Below are 20,023 nucleotides of genomic sequence, written 5' to 3' on the forward strand. Positions count from 1 at the left end.
TGTAAGTACATAATTATGTTGCTACAGAACGTAATATTCCCCCTGTAACACAGGCTAAGGATCAAGAGATTTAATTCACTTAAAAGCAGAATTCTCATTGCTACTTTACATACCTATCATAATGTACACGCTACTGCAACTTTTATGCTCATTATTCTTCTGTGAATAGCCAGTGATTCTACTGAGACTCCTTACATTAAAAGTAGTTTTTTAGAAAGACTATTATTCACTAAGTCAATAATGTCTGTAATCCTCTATTACACAAATGCTCAAAGTCTCAAGAGCTGGACTTTAACACTGGGGTACAATGGTCAGGTTTCAACAGCGCAAACATGGGCAAAAGTCCTGCTGACTATCAACTGGAAAAAAATCCTTCAGCTTTCTGGATCTACTGAAGTTGAACAATCCCACCTGTTGCTTCCTGAGTAGCAGAGCTTTTGACTTTTCAGCTCAGTGTGATGCCAAGTGCTGTACCTCTAACATTATCACCTAGCAGAAAATGATTCATAATATACCTGCTAGTGTCTACAAGAAAAAATAAAAGGTGAAGAGACAGTGAAGAATTTCCAGAGTTTTGGTTTTTCTTCTTTAAGATCACTTAGTTATGGTCAGGTCAATACCTTCAGTTCATTTTTGTCATTCCCAGAATGAAAATTCCCTTAAGATGCAACTGAGATTAAGAGTCTAGATCTATAGTCTAGGAAGATAATTATAACGTCTCTAATTATCATCAGAACAAGCTTTACAGGTTTTTTTTAGTAACTCCAAGTAACAGCTGTATGATTAGAGAACTTTAGAGTTTAAAATCTGAACGCAATTACAGCAATTTCTACTTCTAGGTCCATTATATCACTACAGGGTCAAAAAGGCTGTTTAATTCTCACCTCATGTGAATTATTATTCCCAACTGAGAATTTTCTAGAGTTGAAACCATTTTCTCCCATATAGTAGGATACTGCTGTAAGGTGGGGTTTTTTTGTTTTTTTACACATAATATCATGACATATACACTCAAAATTAATTAAAGCAGTTTTCATATAAACCCTCAAGTATTTATAGTTTAAAATTAAACAAGAAACACATAAAATGCTATTACAGAATAGTATTTGAAGCATGTAAATATTTAAACATTAAAAAATATTCCACGCTTACTAGAACACCCACAGCTGTTTCATGCTACTGAAAAAAAGTTAAAAAGACACAGTTAAATTTACATTCCCTGTGCTTCTGTTTCTCAGTCTAGTGTAACATATTCATTGATAGGAAGCTGATTTAAAACAACAACAACAAAAGATGATTTAATTAGCAGAAGCTGATGAACTCTAATCTTCAAGATAGACTATTTCTGCTCTGAACAGACCCTCCTCACTGATCAGCAGCCTGACCTCCAACTCCAGAGGCAAGAAATGGCAGCCAAGAGCTCCCCGCTCTGTGCAAAGGCCCCAAGCAGCCAGCAGCAACGCTTCTTTTCCAAAGGCCATCACGACTGACAGTATTTATTGGTCATGTGTCCTCCCAAATGAAATTATTCCCTTCCATGTTTTGAAAAATAGAACAAATTTGTCCTCTTTCCTCCACCCACAAACCCACTTTTTCAAACGGAAAATGATTATACAGGGTGTTTGAATTAGATGGACCCAATTTCAAAGCAGCATGATTTCAAACTGGGTCAATCTTTTTGAAACACCCTGTGTATCGACACAGCTGGGAGATAATAAGTCTTCTGGTTCTGGAAGTCAAAAAACCCCCTTAAATTGCTTCAAGTGAAACTATCACATAACACAAGTAATTAGCTACCTGTATGAGAAATTATAGTGTGTGGTTTTATTATTAGAACTATTTAAGGAAAAATAAAAAGGAAAATAACTTTAAAAAAATTCTTAGGACTGTAAAACTGCTGAACACATTCAGAACACATATAAAAGGGAGTTTGTAATATAACATGTAACTGCCAGGTCTTGCAAAACTTATGGAACTCAAAGAGAAAGGAGAAATACAAGTGCATTTCCCTCTCCAGTTCCCTCTCGCTCTTACTACACCAGTTCTGGATTGCAGCGACCATGAGACGGGTGCTCTCTTCACCGGACAACGGGAACGTGTTAGGCAAAAAGCACATGAAAAGGCCTTAAGCATCAGAAAGGGGTATCATGGACATTCAAGTCATAAGAACTTCAGTCAATGGACATTACATGGATGCCACTATTGCAATTTTCACCTTATAGCTAAACACAATTTTTGCTGTACAGACATTTTTAAAAACCTCAAAATATTGAGTAACCTATAATAACAGGTAAGATAAACCACACTTGGCATCAGCAAAATGAATAAGCTCCATTCACAGTAGGAAAGGGCAAATTCATACTGAGTACTACATAGTCTGCGTATAGAGGGATGGGATTGGAGATTACCTTTTTCTTTTTTTAACTAAAAGAAAAATCTCACTTTTCCATATGCTATAAAGACTATAGCAATGCCGAATTTGAAGCTTTCAGGAAGGCTAAATCCCACAATGACACATATTTCTTGGGAGAGTGAAGAGAGAAAACAAAACCAAACCACACAGCATTGAATGGAGCTTTGCTTTATCAGTCATCTAGAAGGGAATGCATCTAGGTTGTGTGTTAGCATTGTGCAGGCCCAGACCTGCATCTGAACAGTCAAGATCCCAGTACCTGAGACAAAAATTTTGCACTTGAAGGTTTTACTTTCCAAGATAAAATTTTAAAAATCAACAAATTATCTCAAGTGCAAAAATACACTGGGACAAAAGCCCTGTCACACGTATGGGAAGAAACATCAATATTCAAGTGTTAATTAAAATGAGAACTCTGTCTTGGTCTCAGTATTATTACTCACCCGCTTTGGCCCACTAAAAATCTTCCTGGTGTTTTCCTTAGATTTATCACCTTGTTTATTTGTGGATTTCTTATTGCCTTCAGGCACACCAGATGCATCCTCTGAGAACTCCAGAAGATCTGTAGAAGGTAAATATCGACATGAAACAACCATATTGAAAGCTATTGAACTGCTCAAGCATTCCTTGCATCTGACATTTCACATGCAGAGCTTCTGAAATCAACATAAACAATCAACTTCATCAGAAAAATCAGCTTTAAAGCCCAACACAGCTCAGAATGGAGCTCAAGTTTATCAACCAGACTTTCGTAATACATACATGACACATTACAAGATACACATTCACAATTATTGTAGCATCTCTTGTCCATTGTGTAAGCTTCAAGTTATCATTTCCCATTTTACACTCTTGTATATCCCAGGTTACCTTTTATACGTGCTTACTTGTGGCTTGCTGCTACAACTCTGAGCAGCAGGCAAATTAAACAGGAGATGGGGTTCTCAAAAGTGTGAGATGAAGAGATTTAGAAGATGACTATTTCCCACCACAACTACAGGACCAAAGAACTGATCCTACTTCACTTCTCGTGAAGGCTGCCTGTTTATTTTTGCTTATTCTACTATAAACAGTATTAAAAATAAAATCTAGTCATCAGCTCAGAAAGGAGTCAACTAGAAGTAACTGCTGAAACAGCCTTTCAGTGTATTCAATATTTGCCTAAACAGTAGTTCTAGTACTCAGTTTTAGACTCTAAATCTGCAAATCACTGATCTAATTACATTCTTGTCCTATTTTTTTTTTTTTTTTAAAAAAACCAACTTCCATTGTATTTGAAGCATTATCCCTTGGAGATCAGCTTATGTTCTTTTACTTGGTACAACCCAGAAGTTACTAAAAATTCCAAGACAGAAATGAAGACAGGCACAGCAAAGCACTGTTTCATCTGATAAACAGTTTAGAAAACCCATCTATTCCAGAGAAGCTGCTGCTATTTGAAAACTGCACTGCAAAAATATTAGGTTGGTGCAAAAGTAACTGTGCTTTTTGCATTGTTGAAATTTGTTGTTTGATATTAGAATATTTTCTTAAATCAATGTGGTTATGTTATACATCATTTTCATGTGCTTTTCTCACTTTGTGTTTTTTGCTACTGACCTGTTACTTGCTGTTTATTTTATATTTATTTGAGACTACAGAAATGATGTTAGACAAGAAGTAAGTTCGAGTGATTTTCTTATTTGAGTTCAAAACGAGTCATAAAGCAATGGAGACAATTAGCAACATCAACAGCGCATTTGGCCCAGGAACTGCTAATGAACAGACAGTGCAGCGGTGGGTCAAGAAGTTTCGCAAAGGAGACGAGAGCCTTGAAGATGAGGAGTGTAGTGGCTGCCATCGCAAGTTGACAACAACCAACTGAGAGCAATCAAAGCTGATCATCTTACAGCTGCACAAGAAGTTGACAAAGAACTCCATGTTGACCATTCTACCGTCTTTTAGCATTTGAAGCAAATTAGAAAGGTGAAAAAGGTCGGTAAGTGGGTGTCTCATGAGCTGACTGAAAAATCCAAAAATTGGTCATTTTGAAGTGTTGTCTTCTCTTATTCTACACAACAACCATGAAACATTTGTTGATCAAATTCTGACATGTGACAAAAAAGTGAATTTGGTATAACAAACGGTGACGATCCACTCAGTGGTTGGACCAAGAAGAACCTGCAAAGCTCTTCCCCAAAGCCAAAATCGCACAAAAAAAGGTCATGGTCACTGTTCAATGAGCTGCTGCTGCTCTTATCCGCTCCAGCTTTCTGAATTCCTGCAAAACCATTCCATCTGAGACGTCTGCTCAGCAAACTGAGGAGATTCACCAAAAGCAGCAACGCCTGCAGCCAGCATTGGTCATCAGAAAGGGCCCGATTCTTCTCCACGACATTGCCCGACTGCCTATCACACAACCAACACTTCAGAAGTGGAATGAATTGGGCTATGAAGTTTTGCCTCACCCGCCATATTCACCTGACCTCTTGTCAACCGACTATCACTTCTTCAAGCACCTCGACAACTTGTTGCAGTGAAAACACTTCCACAACTCATGCTTTGCAAGAGTTCGTCGAATCCCCAAGCACAGATTTTTATGCTACAGGAATAAACAAACTTATTGCTCATTGGCAAAAGCGTGTTGATTGTAATGGTTTCTATTTTGATTAATAAAGGTGTGTTTTAGCCTAGTTAAAATGATTTGAAATTCACCATCTGAAACTGCAATTGCTTTTGCACCAACCTAATACAACCAGGTTGGATGAGTTACTCTAATCCCAAGTGCTCTCACATCCAGTACACAGGACCAGCCAAGTGCCTGGGTAGGGAGGCAATCAAAAGCAAACCAGGCAAGCAAATTTCTAATGGCACTCACAAGCACACAAAACTTGTCTGGGGGATAGAAGTATTCTTAAAATAAGGCTTCAAAGTTTCTTAAATTGCAGTAAATTTCAACCAGCTTGGCAGCTACGGGGCAGGCAGGTCACCCACTGCAAGGCACCAGCCTCTCGCATCCCGGCCCACTTGTTTTCAGTTTAGTTGTACTATGTCAGCACAAGAGCTTAAGAACACATGAACCGTCCTTCTGAAGACAACTGACTCTAAAAGATGCTTCGATAAACTTAGTCTAACATAGGAAAAATATTACAGACTCATTCTCATTAACTTAAACAAAGGAAAACTACTTCCAAATCTATATAAAAGTCAAAGGAGCCAAATCAAATTGCTTGATACACATCCTTACAAATTATGAAACGCTTTTGAAGAAGTCAGGCCCTGAATGCGATTCTCAAAGAAAGTCAAAAGACTTGGACCCTCCTATTGTAGATTAAAAGCCGAGAAGTAAACTCACTTGATTACAGTAATTACAAACATTCAAGTCACTCTAGAGACACAAGATGTGTTTTCATCCATCAAATCAGCACAACAATTTGTGCCTTGTGCTAAGACTTGGAGCTGCTATTGTGGTTAATAATGATTAATTGTGCACAACATCAACTAAGCCACAATTTTAAAATCATCTAAGTTTCTTTGATTGAATTCTACTCCTATGTGATCCTGAATTACCCCATTTAAATTAGGTAATTTTAAATTCAAAGAAGCTTCTTGATAAAGACGTTTGAACTCCTACTTAAAACAGGGTAATTTTGCGTTTTTTATGTTGCTAGCATATCAAACACTTATGATGGCTTTTCTAAGATTATCTGGAATGCTTTTATTTGAGCAATGGTCTTTGAGGCTTTCTAGGTATCCTAAAAGCACTCCAGATTTTCAAATCTAAACTAAATAGGGTGTGGGGGAGATGTCTTTTGTTAACATTAACTGCGCCAAGCAAAGACACAGGTCGTTTCCTAAGCAGTGACACTAATGAAACTTGTTTTCCACTGGCTATCTCTTCTATGGAAGCTTCCAACCCCTCTCACAGAGAAGATGAGCATATTGACCTTTTTCTCTATATCGGAGCATGTAAGGTCTTTTCTCCCCTATCCAATCATTTTCAAAGCGTTTATAATCTTTGAGATAATTTGCCTGTCTCAGCTAAAATTGGAAAGATGTTCAAAGACCAAGAAGGCAACTTCACAGTAAATTTCCTGCGGAAAAACAACCCAGTTTCATTTTAGTGCCTGAGGGTAAATGTGCAGCTGATTTTGAAGTCCAAACAGGACTCTGCCTTTGAGAACTTTGATGTACTCTTAACTGGCTGAAAATATTTACCCAATTAAGGTGATTCAGTTTTGGGGGAGATATAAAGAAGGAAAAGAAAAAAAAATAGGGCAAGTTTGCTCACCAGAAATGAAGTGAGTGCTAGATGCTTGTATACAAAAGCTGTTTTATCCAAAAGGATTATAGAAATCTAATCTTGATCACGGAAAAGAAAATGAATGCATGACACAGAGGTTAAGTTGTGTACCAGAACTGATTCACAACGCATAAAGCGAAGCTGCAATACTTACACTATAATGACAGGATAACTGTGTTCATAATTTAAATCAAAAATAATATAGTTATCATTACTGAACTGCTTATGAAATATATAGTGAAGGAGGAAGTGAGCCAAAAAAAATAAGCATGTTGGAGAGGATGGATCTTCAGGCCTTCCTTCAGCAGAAGGTTTCAAGGCAACTGCTCTATTCTGTTTGTCAGTCTACAGAGAGATATGGATATGTTTAATTTTAATCGGCATTTTTTTAGTGCCTGTCACTTTCTGTAATAATTTTATTGCACTGGCCAAAGTGACATGTAATAAAACAAGCATTAATATAGTCCTAGGTGTCCCAGTTGAACATGTAGGAAATAAAGTATTCCGAGACTACACATTCGGAAGTTAAATACATTAGGAATCTTAGTGACCACCCAGACTACTGGCAACCATAGCAGGATCTTCAGAGAAAGACAGAAACAAACTGGTAGCTCAGTTATTTCCAAATGTGTAACACTGTCCCAAATAGAAAGGTTTGCTCTTAAAAACTAAAGCTTATTTTTGGTTAAGCCTTACTGTCATTAGTTCAGATTTCTCTTGGATACAGCTCCTCATTGATTAACACAGGCAAGTAATTGAGTAAGTTTCCTCCAGTATTAAAAAGTTCTCTTTACTTGAGTGATCCCGTATTCTGGCTGGTGAAATGACAGAGGTACCACTTCGGATCTAGTCAGGTCTCCTGAGCACTTTCAGCCCCTGGCTTTGTGGCAAACTAGAGCTGGGAGGCTCCCCAGTGAAAGGGGCTTCTGCTTCACCTGGCTGCTCCATAGCATGAGTGAACAACAAAAAACACTTCAGTGAAAACAGTCTAACTAAAATTGAATTTATCTACTTTGCATTTTTTTCCAGAACTAACAATATTGTCCAGTTAGTCTTTAATGCTTCCCTAAATTTCATTTGTAGAAACATTTAAATACATATTATTAAACTGACTTTCCCTCAACTGCAAACTACTATACTGGAAGGAACAGTCCATTTCGAGTTTAGTTGGAAAACCTTTGCGTGTTGTTTTATATTAAGATTCTAAAATGTTTCATAAAAATAGGCCTAGATTATGGTAAGCAACTGAATCAGTACTATGGTGAGAAATTTCTAAGACTGTAACTGAAAGTATCAAATTTCTTGGAAAACTGACTATGCTGTATAACATTATTTATGCTCAGAATGTCAAAAATCTTTCTTGGGCTGAAATGCAAAGATGCAATCTGGCATCTCACCTGTCAACCTGGAACAAGAACACTGCATTTTTTTGCACTAATGAAAAAATCCACATATAAAAGAAGAGCACATGCGGAGCTCAGGTAGCATTAGCACCTCTCAGTACTGTTTGTGACTTCAGGAAAAAGTTTTATCGTGCAAGATGTTCTGAAAGTGTCTCCTGACACTTGGATTCAAAACGGGCATTTTCCACAGATGCAGAAGCCACTTTTTTTCCAGTGTGTAAAGACGATACCTCACGGCAATGTCACACATTTTACCACAACTTGAGGCTTCAGCCCTGAAGCCCTTGATAAATTCTCTGATTCAGCATCACTATATTTAAGGACCCTAATATGGCTGCTCTGAGTGATCATGATGCTCAAACTTTTAAAAGGTCCAAGAGAAAACAGCATGAAATATATCAAGGAGTCCTACAAATTTTAGGGCAATATCATACTCCCTATTTTTATAATCTGTACGACTGGATTAACCAGGGAATATGCTGCAGCTTAGAAAATAACTTCACACCTTCCATTTTCAGAAGAAAAAATGCAAGTTAAAGCTCACCTGGCTATGGCGGCATAAACCAGGAATCGAGTGAGCAAAGGAGGTGCAAATAAAGCAGAATCATCTCTCAGCAGAGGCACCAAGAAGTCACTCTTACCCGAGAAGTATATTTAAAAACACCTAACAAAACATAAATGTATATCTCGCTCTGCCATGGGAACCTCTCAGGAAATATTTCAGAGAAATAATCTCTCACATCTCGGAGTATAATGGCCTCCTTGGTGAATGTAGTGCTGAAAACAAACTAGAGATATTTTGAGACTCCAGAGGACAGCAGCTGAAAGGATTATTTGATGGGTCAGCATCTCAGCTGCATTAACTGCAGAAGCTTTTTTTTCCTTGGAATAAATGGCTGAACAAAGACTTGTCAGAGAAAGAGACTCAGACAAAGTATTTCTTAAGTGGCACTGTAAGTTAAATTCATTTTCCAAAGAGGCTGGAATGCAGGTGTTTCATTACAATTAATTTTAATGAAAATAAACAGAAGATTTTTTTGTTTGAAAACACAATCTCCTCACACAACATCAGGATCAATTTGGCCCTGTCAGCAGTTACAAAAAACCCAGCCGTTACATCTACCTTTGATTAGAAGGCTCACAGGCATTTCTGGTTTTAGAGACCACTGTAATTGTAATATAGAAATGAAAATCTTTCCCTATAAAGTTTTATTTCTGGATTATATTAGCAGAAGCTATTTGTAGGGGAAAGAAAAATAGCTCCTCCAACATTCGCAAGGCCGGACTTGAGTCCTCCCCTCTCCCCATCACAATGAAATACTTCTTGCCAAAGTCTTAAATATGTAACAATTTCAGTGAATGGATAAAAACTTCTCATGCTTCATGGTCCAAAACCGAGGACCAGGAGTTCCCCAGGACAACAGCATTGTTTTGAAATACTTACTCCAACATGCATGATTCTTTGGCACTAGACTTTTTCAAAAAGAAAAAGCTACAAGAAATCTTTCAAAGTTATTCCTTTTCTTCTTCACACAACTAAACCTTGGCCCAAATGACCACCAATCAAGTCTAATTTTTCAAAGGCACTAAAACACCAGAACTTGCTCAGCAAATTCTGCATGAACAGTTTTACTTGTGTGTGTGTGTACACATCTATATAGACATGTACCACCTCTGCAGAGATGGAGATATCTGAAAACTGTACACTAAAGCAGACGTACAAAACCAGAAATACATAAAAAGATGGAACTTGAGAAAGGTCTAAAAAGTTTATAGATGTGTTCAAAAGCACCAAAAGGAAAATCATATTTCACATTGCTAAGAGCTACTTAAATTTCTGCAATCAGCTCCGTAATTCTGGGTTGATGTGAAGCTTCTGTGGGAAGGTGTCTGCCTTTTAGGCATAGGTATGCTCAACACAACAAAAAGGTAAGAACTTTCTGTTCAAAAACATCCAACAAAGAAATCCCCTCTACCTCTGGCAAGAGAACAAGGGGTATAAAGCATACTTCAAGACAGCTATGAAACAGCAGACAGGAACACAGCAGAAATAAGAGATTTTAACTTTTAGCTTTTCAAATCAGTGGTCCTGTTCAACCAACTCCTAGGCGTACTGCAAAAGGAACAGAATACAAAGGTCAACTCAATTTCTATAATAAGTATGTATTCCAGAAGAGTTGCGCTTACCTGTGTTAGTACTGAGCTGGCTATCCTGGGAACAGTTCTCGTTGCCATCGGAAGTTGACTGTAGTGAAGACGATGGTGCAGTTCTACTTCGTTTTTTGTTAGCTTTTCGTTCTGCTACCTGCCACTCTTCATCTTCATCCTCACTTTCACTCAAGTCATCAAACCCAAAGTACTTGATTTTGTAATTGGAACTCCCAGAACTTCTAGAGGCACCTTCATCTCCCGCTCCCTCATCTTGATCATCAAACCCAAAGAATTCTAACTTGACATCCTTTTTGGATTTGGTATTGCTTGGTCGAAACCTGGTTGTAGTTTTTGCCGTAGCAATATCTGCTTTTTTTCTTAAGCGTCCAGCTTCTCCCAGGTCAGTAGGGGCTGCTGTGGTAAATTCATCGATTCGCTCCATGGTATCCTGTATAGTAACATTACAAACTGACAAGCAAGATGGATGTAGAACAGTATAGTCTCTAGTCCGTCCAACCGTCCCCCTAAAACTGGTCCCACTACTTAAAGATGCTTTTCTTGCTGGGTTCAGACCATCATTATTTGACTCATTGTTTGCTTTGGATAAAGACTGACTAGTGCCATCCATTAGCTTGTCAAAATTTGTTGCCCCCTGCGGTTTTGCTTTGTTGGATCGACAATATGTCCTACAGTTGCTTGGCCTAGGAATAGGTTGCACAAGTTCTTCACTAATGGCTTCCTTTGGATTTTCAGTATCTTCTTTATCACACTCCTCATCCTTGCTCTTCATCTCCGAGAGATGTTCATTGTCAAAGCCCAATACATACTCTCCAGTTCTGGTGTCTTCGGTTTCATCCTCCCATTCATACAAGTGAGTTCTTAGCGGCCCCTTCGTCTGAGATGTTTCTGATGGAGAGTCTGACGGTTTTACCATGTGGGAGTCCCAAGTATCAGCCAAGTCCTTGGCTTCAATGTTGTGTCCAGAAGTGTCTGTAGTCTCAGCATTGGTTTTGTTACTGTCTTCAGCATTCTCATAGATGAAATGACTGTTCTTCTCATTATCTTCATTCAAATTCTGTATTTTATCTAGAAAAAAAAGATATTAATTTATTAGTAAAAGGTATTATTAAAAAAATCACATGGGCAACTTTAGAAAGTGACAAACTAACAGCAAACATTCAGCTTTCAATTATGAAAAACATTAAGGAGGTCCTTATTGTCCTGGTTTATACTTTTTAATTCTTCCAGTTACAAATTTTTGCTATAATAAAATGTTCTCACCATTTCTAGCAAAAACATACACGAACATGAAATAAGCATCACTTAGAAAACATGTGCATCATGAAAAAAACAATAGTAAATCCTAAATACAACCACTTATCTATACAACCTACACAAAAAAGGAGAAAAAGTCTGCAGGAAAATTTTCCGTGAAGTCAATCATCCTTCACTGTTTCACACACAAATAAATGAGTTACAGTGCTATACAAGAAAAAAAATTCCTTCGTGTACAGAGGTTATAAGTGTGGTATTGTACTCTTATGCAAACATATCCCTCACAAAAGCCTTGTTTACATCAAGCTATTGCAACTACACTAGTGTTTCAAATGAAAGATTTGCGATATAGATTTTAGCAGGTCATTTGCTTCAGATGCCCTACTTTTCAGTACCTTTTGCTTTTGCATACAACTTGAAAAGAGCAGGTAATATCATTGGAAACACAAAATATGTACGAATCAATGAGTTAGCTAAGTTGCATGTATTCAATGTTTTTAATACTCCAAGAGGCATTATAGCAGCCTACTGCAGTGACGAAAGGGGATCCATAGGCAGGTTACAGCTGCTCCTTCAGATATTCCTGGTCTAAGAACTAAATTATAGTGAGACATCACAGTAGAAATAAAAAAAAAATCAGCAAGGGCCACAAAACCAACCAATGAATTCAAGTAAATCTGCTGAAAATTATCTTATAATTCACTGCCTAATGCAGTAACTGTACAGCTATTAAAACCAGCAAAAGTAATCCACTAATATATCTGTACTACAAATGCTACAGTCCCTGTTACAAATTGTATCACAAGATTTAATCAATGTACCCAGAGCAGTGAACAACTTCAGCAATTGTTATTTTATTTTGCTGCTTCAAATTAAAATATTTGGACTTCCAGAAGAAATACAGAAAATGCAATTCTCATCACAGGTTCACAGGGAAACCTTTGGTTTGCCTGAATACCAACCAAAGTTCAGTAGATTTAGTACCAGTTTCATGAAGATTGCATCTGCCATACTCCGCTCTTGCACATCAACACACACAAAGATACCCAGAAATACAAGTACATTATTTCCTGGAAACAAGATGAGCAGAAATTTGACATTTCGGATACAGTCTAACTGAACACGGGAGCCAAGGTGTCTGCCATCGCTATCAGCGCGCTCTGTACCCGCTGCCTGGGCCAGGACTGCAAGATAAACACGACTGGAATGCAGAAAGCCCTGAGGCTTAGAAGAGTAGCACAGGATAAGATCAACTGGAGAAACAGAAGCGGCTGGGACAGGGACAAGTAGAAAAGGAGATGCTAGAAGAGAACATGCTTTGAAGAAACAGGTACAGAACGCTCCAGTAATAGAAGAGGCTGCACTGGCAGAATGCAAGGCCTGAGGTTCAGATTTGTTAGGTGGCAAGTGCTTCCTGAATTCATCAGTAAAATGAAGGCTTCAGCATCCTTCAGCATTAGCCCCGACTGCATTAAACTCTAGCAGCTCATTTACCCAAGTGGCACAGAAGTTTCATAGCACTGACCAAAAGGTTTCAACCATCTTGATGAGGAAAGTGAGCACTGGTATTGTTCCAGGGACTTTGGTTCGCTTGTCTTCAAAATAAACCAGCATCATCTAAATGACATCTTTGCACATATGGTTTATAAAAGAACTCCAAGGTGCAAGCAGAAAATTCTGTTAAAGAAATTACCACCAATTGCAGGAAATTGGTTTAATCCTGGGTGAAATTCCTCAAGGAGAGAGGATAAGTAATATCTCACAAATGGCACCTGAGTTTTCTTGGAGTCCAGCTGAGGTCTGTCATACAAGTTTCCATACTCAGCCAGAAATGCAAAAAAAGCTCTTAACAGAATATATGAAATGCAGAACTAAATTCCCCAAAGAACATCAGTCTGAGCCATCTCAGTGATGGAACCTTGTTTTATCTTTTTCAGTATCAATACATTATACAATAATTCTTGTTATTCCCATTTCAATCTCTAAGAGGCCTAACCAAAATTAACCTTCCTATAATCAAAGAGTGCACAATATGTTCCTTATTCCCTCCCATATGCTTAATATTACTGTGCAACTGACGACTACCATAATACTTAGGCACAAATCCCAGCAAATTAAGCTAAAAAAATTCTCAGACTTTCTTGCTAAAATACGCTATTTGGTAGCCTCACCACTAATGGTTCCATATCTTAGTGCATATTTACTTGAATCAATGAAACTCTAAGCAATATTTAAAGTATATTTAAAATACGCCTGTCTTGGTTTAATAAACAATACAGAGTTGCTAATAAGATGTTTCTGTCTGCGTATCTGGAAAGGGAATGGTTTTCCCATCCTAAGGAAGTCTGGGATTTTAAAGAGCCACGTTTCATCGAGGACCAAATCAAATCTCATCTTCCCAGGGAAGGAACAGAATACATGTGTGCATATGCACATTACAACCCAAGAGCCAAATAATTCAGGAATCTGTTCTGAGATGAAAAAAAGCCGAAATTTAATTTCACATAGTCTCAGCTTGAATCATTATTTCAGCTACAGACTGTACTCTCAAGCAGAAAACATGATCCACACATCCAGCCTGGAAAACAGACTGAAGATGCCAGTGATATACAAAAATATATACAGCTCATAGACATCAGAAGCATTGACAAAAAAAAGGGGGGGTTGGTGGTGGTGGCAAAAAATTACCAAGCAATCTGTGCCCAAAGATACATTATTCAACTATTTGGAAAAAGGTGTGGTGGTTTTTACACCAGTCAGTACTTCAGAAGTCTTAATGGCAGCAGGGAGGTTTTTCCATCTCCAATAATAAGCAAGGCTGATGAAAAACGTAACCAGGAAAGCATTTACTGTACACCAGGTAGAAAGTTTGGCCTTAAAACCAGGTCATCGTAATGCATTAATGGAAAACTAAGCAGTGACATTTAGAGGAATAATTCCTCAAAGGACACTTTGTCAAGACACTGTTTTCAGCTCATCAGTGGGTCAATAGCTGTCAGACTGAAGCTTCTACACCAGAAATTACTGCAAATCACTTGCTAATTGCCCAAAGGGGTACAATACCAGCAACTCAATAACCTTGATTTAAAAAATTACAATATTTATCTGTAGTAACTATTACAGCAGAAGCTAGCATGACTGTAGGAAACACAAAACATAGTTTTATTTACAGATACAGAAAATACAGAGAAGAGATGAGAAAATGAACTAATTTTGAACTATTAGATATTCTGTAGTTCAAAAGAAGCATCTAATTTCTCCTCCCAATTTTAACTGCAATTAGGCTCTTTTGGGGCTCAAATACCAGAATAAGTCTCCCAAGTAATTTCAGCTCAGCAACAGCATATAACTATATAATCCACCAGAGAGTGTTCGGTTTTCCCCCCTGCCAGGTGCTACTACAATATTCCTAAGAACCATAACAATCTGCTGTAGTAATCATGATTTGTTTTCTGTTTAAATCTCTAGAACTTAATTACCAGAATACAAGGGAGTCAGTCTAAATGACTGGCAAGTCTAAATTAAATGTTAACCGATAAACACTCACACACTTATACAAACCTCTTGCTTTATTTTATGCTCTAGTTTATGTCTAGTCTTAAGGATTGCTCATACATTGGGAAAAAAAAGCGAAAATTCTCTTCTTTCCCACCAAACACATCGAGATGTTTTTACACACACAGAGATGCACACGACCAAAAGCTGTATTTAAGGAATTATGAAGATGGTTGCTGCAAGTAACCTTTGTAAGGTGACCATAAAAATTCAAAGTCATACAACGCACTATATTCAATTCATATAAGACAGTAGTCTATAGTCCTCTAGACATGCAAAAATGTTCTAACAGTGGAAATGTAACTGACTTCTCAAAATCCCACTGCGTTTTCGGCAATCAACCCTTGCTTTTTCAGTAATAAACCTTTAAACATTAAACAAATGCACATCTAAACTAATTATATCATTGAGACTAGATGGGTATAAAGAGAACATTCTGTTCATATCTTTTTTTAAAAATACATGCTTAATGTAAGCACTCACTAGATGGAACAAATGCTATTCTATGTATCCAACAGAACACAAAATGCTTTCTGGCCAACATAAGCAGCCATAATGGGACTACCTGTTGTCTTTTCATTTTTAAAATCATGTACAAAAGGAAGAATGCAAGTCCAGATTTTGCCTCCTAAAGACTTCTTTTAAAGAAGTGAAATTTATTTTCTTTAGCAATGAGACACCTACATCCTTCAGCTGGACATCTCTGATAATTTTGACATTAAGATGTGTCAATGTTATTTTTTCACTAAGTTCCCGTAACACATTGCTTTATTTTAAAGGGATTTTCTTCTTAAGAAACTAACATCTACCAGAAAATGAGCTCCCAGGTAGCCCTCAGAAGCATTACTACTTCTTCATTGCATGATATGAGCAAATGAAGAATATCTCCCCACCTACAAAACATTTAGTTTGATCACAGTAATAATAAAAGACACCATATAATTACAGACTACTTGAGACAGTGAAAGGTCTAAAAGAATTGCGAGGCATACAGAAACTGCCAGAGTGAAAAGAATCACTACTCTTTTTTTTTTTATAATTATATGCCATTCATAAGTGTTTAAAACGGAATGTTGCAAAGAAAAGAAGGTAAGTTACTAATTGAAGATAGAAAGGCAACTTCCAATATGCTTCTTGTCTTCAATCTTTAGCTATATATTGTCATACAGAACAAAAAAAGTGAAGGCCAATAGTTTTTCCATAGCAAAAGCCACACTAGACCAGTTGAGTAGGAGCTCTGGTACTCATTCAAGCCGACTTCTAGTGCAGGCAGTGAATATAACAAGGGGACTCTAAGGAATTTCTTTATTCACACAGCTCAAAAAACTTCACTTCTGTATTCATGATGAAATAAGAAATTGCCAGAAGAACAAATAAAGAGACCATATTGCAATTTATCTCCACAATTGGCTAAGTGACTCCAGTCACTTTATACTGTACACAAAATGGCAAAGAAACAAATGCATAAAGGTTTTAAAAATGCAAAAACATGGGTAATTCTAAGCCCGACGTTTGACTGTCCACCAGTGCTTGGAGTGGGTGGTCACATTCGCTACCTCTTTTTCACCTCTGGTAACAACAAGTACATGTCGTTATAGATCCCTCACAGAATGTTTTAGACAGCTCAGACTGGTATTTTCTCATGTCATTATTGATGACATACTAGAATAGTTACGCTAATGAAACTTAACAGATTGACAGAGCCATCTTACTTGAAGAAGAAACACTGAAGTTTGGAGAAGAGATACAACTTTCTCCATCAACTACCAAAGCTGCAAGAGTTAACAATTTCATGCCCTGATCCTTCGGGTACAGCATATACCAAAACAGAATCCAAAACAAAGTGAAGGGAAAAATCCTCTAGGAAACCAAAGGCTCTTCTTGGCAAAAAATAACCAAACCAAAACAACATAATCTAAACTAGCCATCAAGAAATGTATCCTCCTGCCTAGTCCCCATTTCAATTTCATTTCCATTTAACTTACAAGATTAAGTTGCTTGGCTCCAAGTCTGAATACATAATTTTCAGCTCCATAAAAATCAAATCATCATTAACAGTCTAACAGTAATTACCTAAGGTCAAACACTATATGCTTTTGTTACCAGTTCAGTGATAGAAGTTGCAGAAGCCTCTTCGCTATTTTTAAGTTACATGGAGCACAGAGCAGCCTCGCAGGCTCTGAGAACAATGTCTTTTAATGTGAATTTCTGTCCTGAACAGATTCGGGGCTCACAGACCAAAGCTTAATGCCCCACAACTCAAAGCACCAAGCTGTTTGATGAGCAGAGGACAGCACACGCTGCAGATCACGTGCAGCAACATGTGCTGGCTCGCCAGCTTGCTGCGGCTTGCACAAACAGATTAGGGACCCGGGCACAACCATGTTTTCCATACCAGCAGGCAGACAAGAGAGAGCTAAGGGAACAGATGAATCAATTCAACTCAAGTTTTTCACACCACCATCTTTCATGACACTTGAAACAGCATTGTGTCTTTGAAATCTCTCCTTACCACTCCAAGTTTGATCAAAACTAGTTAACAAGCACAAATGTTATTAGGAAATCGAACAAATGGACAGTCAATATTAGCGTTGGTATGCTAAGAAAACATGCTAAGGTGTTATTACCACATATGCAAAATAAACGCTTATTTCTTCTGTTTACTCATGGAAGAGTTGCCAGTATTAAATGCTAGCCATATTAACTTGAAGTCCAGGTTAGTTTTCTCTCATTTCTAGCAATTCCTGATGAAGACTAACCAAAGCATCACCAAGCTACAAACAAGACATATCACCTTCTGTAGCATTTGTAGCATGAGCCCTTGTGTTCCTTCACTGCTGTGTAACTAGCTGTAGAAGCCTTCATTTTAATAGCAAATGAAGCATGGAAGCATGAAAACATATCTACAAACTTAAACTAGGTTTCTTTCACTATTAGCCACATAAATTCGAAGGATTAATTGTGAATGTATAGATAATATTAGTCAGAAGCAACTAAATCTTTAAAAAGGCAGACAGGTGGCATGCTGCCATTTTTTTATTCCTCTTTATTTCTCTTCAAATAAACACCCGACTACCAAGACAGATGTAAAAGAAAATGAAATATCAAGGAAAAGGAGGCAATAAGGAAAAAAAAAGTGTATGGAGGGCCTTCAGATCCCTCCAGCTCCTGAGGGCACACACATTCACAGCTCATGAGCAGGCAGAGCACTGACACAGGATGCAGGAAACAGTTTGTTAAGCTCATTATGAGCTACAGCTCTGCCTGATGCTCCCGAACCCTCAGAAACATTCGTTATGGCTCCATTACACCATCACCAATGTTCCCAAGCAGAAAGCTACATCACTTTACAATTTGAAGCTGACCAAGCTAAAAGAAAAGATTAATCTTTACCAGCTGCTTGTATCACATTCCTCATTTCTGGGAAGAGAGCCCAAAGGTGACATACAGTGTCTTCTCTGGTTTGGACAGAAAACCAGCAACTGCAGAGCAGCCATGCTTTTCTCCAAATAAGAAAACAAATTTCATTACAGTTTCTCTCTTCCACTCTGCATTGGAAATGAAGTGTTTTGGTTGGTAAGGAGAAAAGGTTACAGACTGAACTCCTTTGATCCATTTTCTGCCTATGATTGAACAGCTGGTAAACACAGAAAAAAGCTATGGCTATAAAATACACAATCCTGAGAAAGCGACAAAATTTACTTAGATCCATCATTAACCACTGATGCCCATAAGATCTCGAAATGCAGTGCCTGTTATTAGGCATAAACAGAAGATAAGAAGCGTAAGAGCCTCGGAAGATGAGGCTCTCAAGACCAGTTTCATGGCTGACAATCACTGAAACAGCTAAAATTATAGAACCACCACATCTATAGCTATGATCATAAATTCTGGTTCTTTAGTTGCTTTGAATCAAAATGAGTTCCCAACAACTTTGCATACAGGTTGGATAGAAAGTTTGCCTTTTTGCAGATGTTTTAAGAGGCATCTTCTTTTGCAGAATTCCACAGAAAACTCTGAAGTGATGAGATCTAATTTACCGCCATCACAGACCTATTTTCCTTAAGAATAATTTGTCTTTTCTTGTTTCCTTTCCAGCACTCTGAATATCAAAATTATAAGGCAATTTATATGAAAAGGCTGAATTTATTATTTATTTAAACTATACATGAAACAAGTTCTCAGTTGCATTACACCTCTTAAGAGTAGCTATCCTAAACATATAGGTGTTGAGACAGACAGGAGACACCTTTTCTTCTGTCAAATCATCTAGAGGAAATATTTCAGTTTGGTAACCATTACTTCATTCCATGAAGCTAACACATATTCACACTTTACAAACATGGTCTGTTGTGCTGTTAGCCCAACAGCCCAGCATGCTGGGGCTCCATCCACCCTGGGAACAGCCGAACCCCAACCACGGCATTCCTGCTTCTCACCTCGGGCACCTGTTGGAGCCAGAAGAAGTAATTCCTTGTAATTCCACTTGCCTTTATCTCAGGCACATTTTCAATGGTAAGGGAAAATGGTTTTTTGAAGTAACAATCCAACTGCTCTTCCCCTCTTCTGCTGCTTCAGGTAGCAACCATTAGGTATTCTGCCTGAACACTGATCTTTCATTGTATCTTAAATCACTGCATATCTCAATACCACCTTCATACCGATCTACGCGCACCTGGCCAAAGCACACATTGTTCTGTGGGCAGCACAACTGCCTTCACAGCAAACATTTGGGGGGGGAAAAAAACCCATTAAACCTCAAAATTACGAATTCAGTCTTTCATACTAAAGGCATTTCCTCCTTCAGTCAAAATATAGCTACAAAATTAAATCTAGGTTGCTTTTTATCAGCTATATCCAGCCTCTCAATTACTATCAAATTAAAGACCTACAACTTCAACCCCCTTTTTTTTTTCCCAAGCAAGTATTGTTGTGGAAGTTACA

The 20,023-nt window shown here is 37.8% G+C and overlaps 1 protein-coding gene across 2 annotated transcripts in view; it reads right to left on the minus strand.

Annotated features, from left to right (window-relative positions):
- The window catches only part of WAPL (WAPL cohesin release factor), a 70,749-nt gene that overhangs the window by 39,521 nt on the left and 11,205 nt on the right, over positions 1-20,023 (minus strand). For both annotated transcript variants that reach the window (XM_080347423.1, XM_080347422.1), the window contains exons 3-4: positions 10,286-11,335; positions 2,857-2,975 (exon numbers count right to left, since the gene is read on the minus strand). In XM_080347423.1, the coding sequence (XP_080203549.1) occupies positions 2,857-2,975; positions 10,286-11,335 (1,169 nt within the window). The remainder of the gene's footprint in view (positions 1-2,856; positions 2,976-10,285; positions 11,336-20,023) is intronic.

This window comes from Nesoenas mayeri, assembly GCF_963082525.1.
Source record: "Nesoenas mayeri genome assembly, chromosome: 7".
In the NCBI taxonomy this organism is placed as follows: domain Eukaryota; kingdom Metazoa; phylum Chordata; class Aves; order Columbiformes; family Columbidae; genus Nesoenas; species Nesoenas mayeri.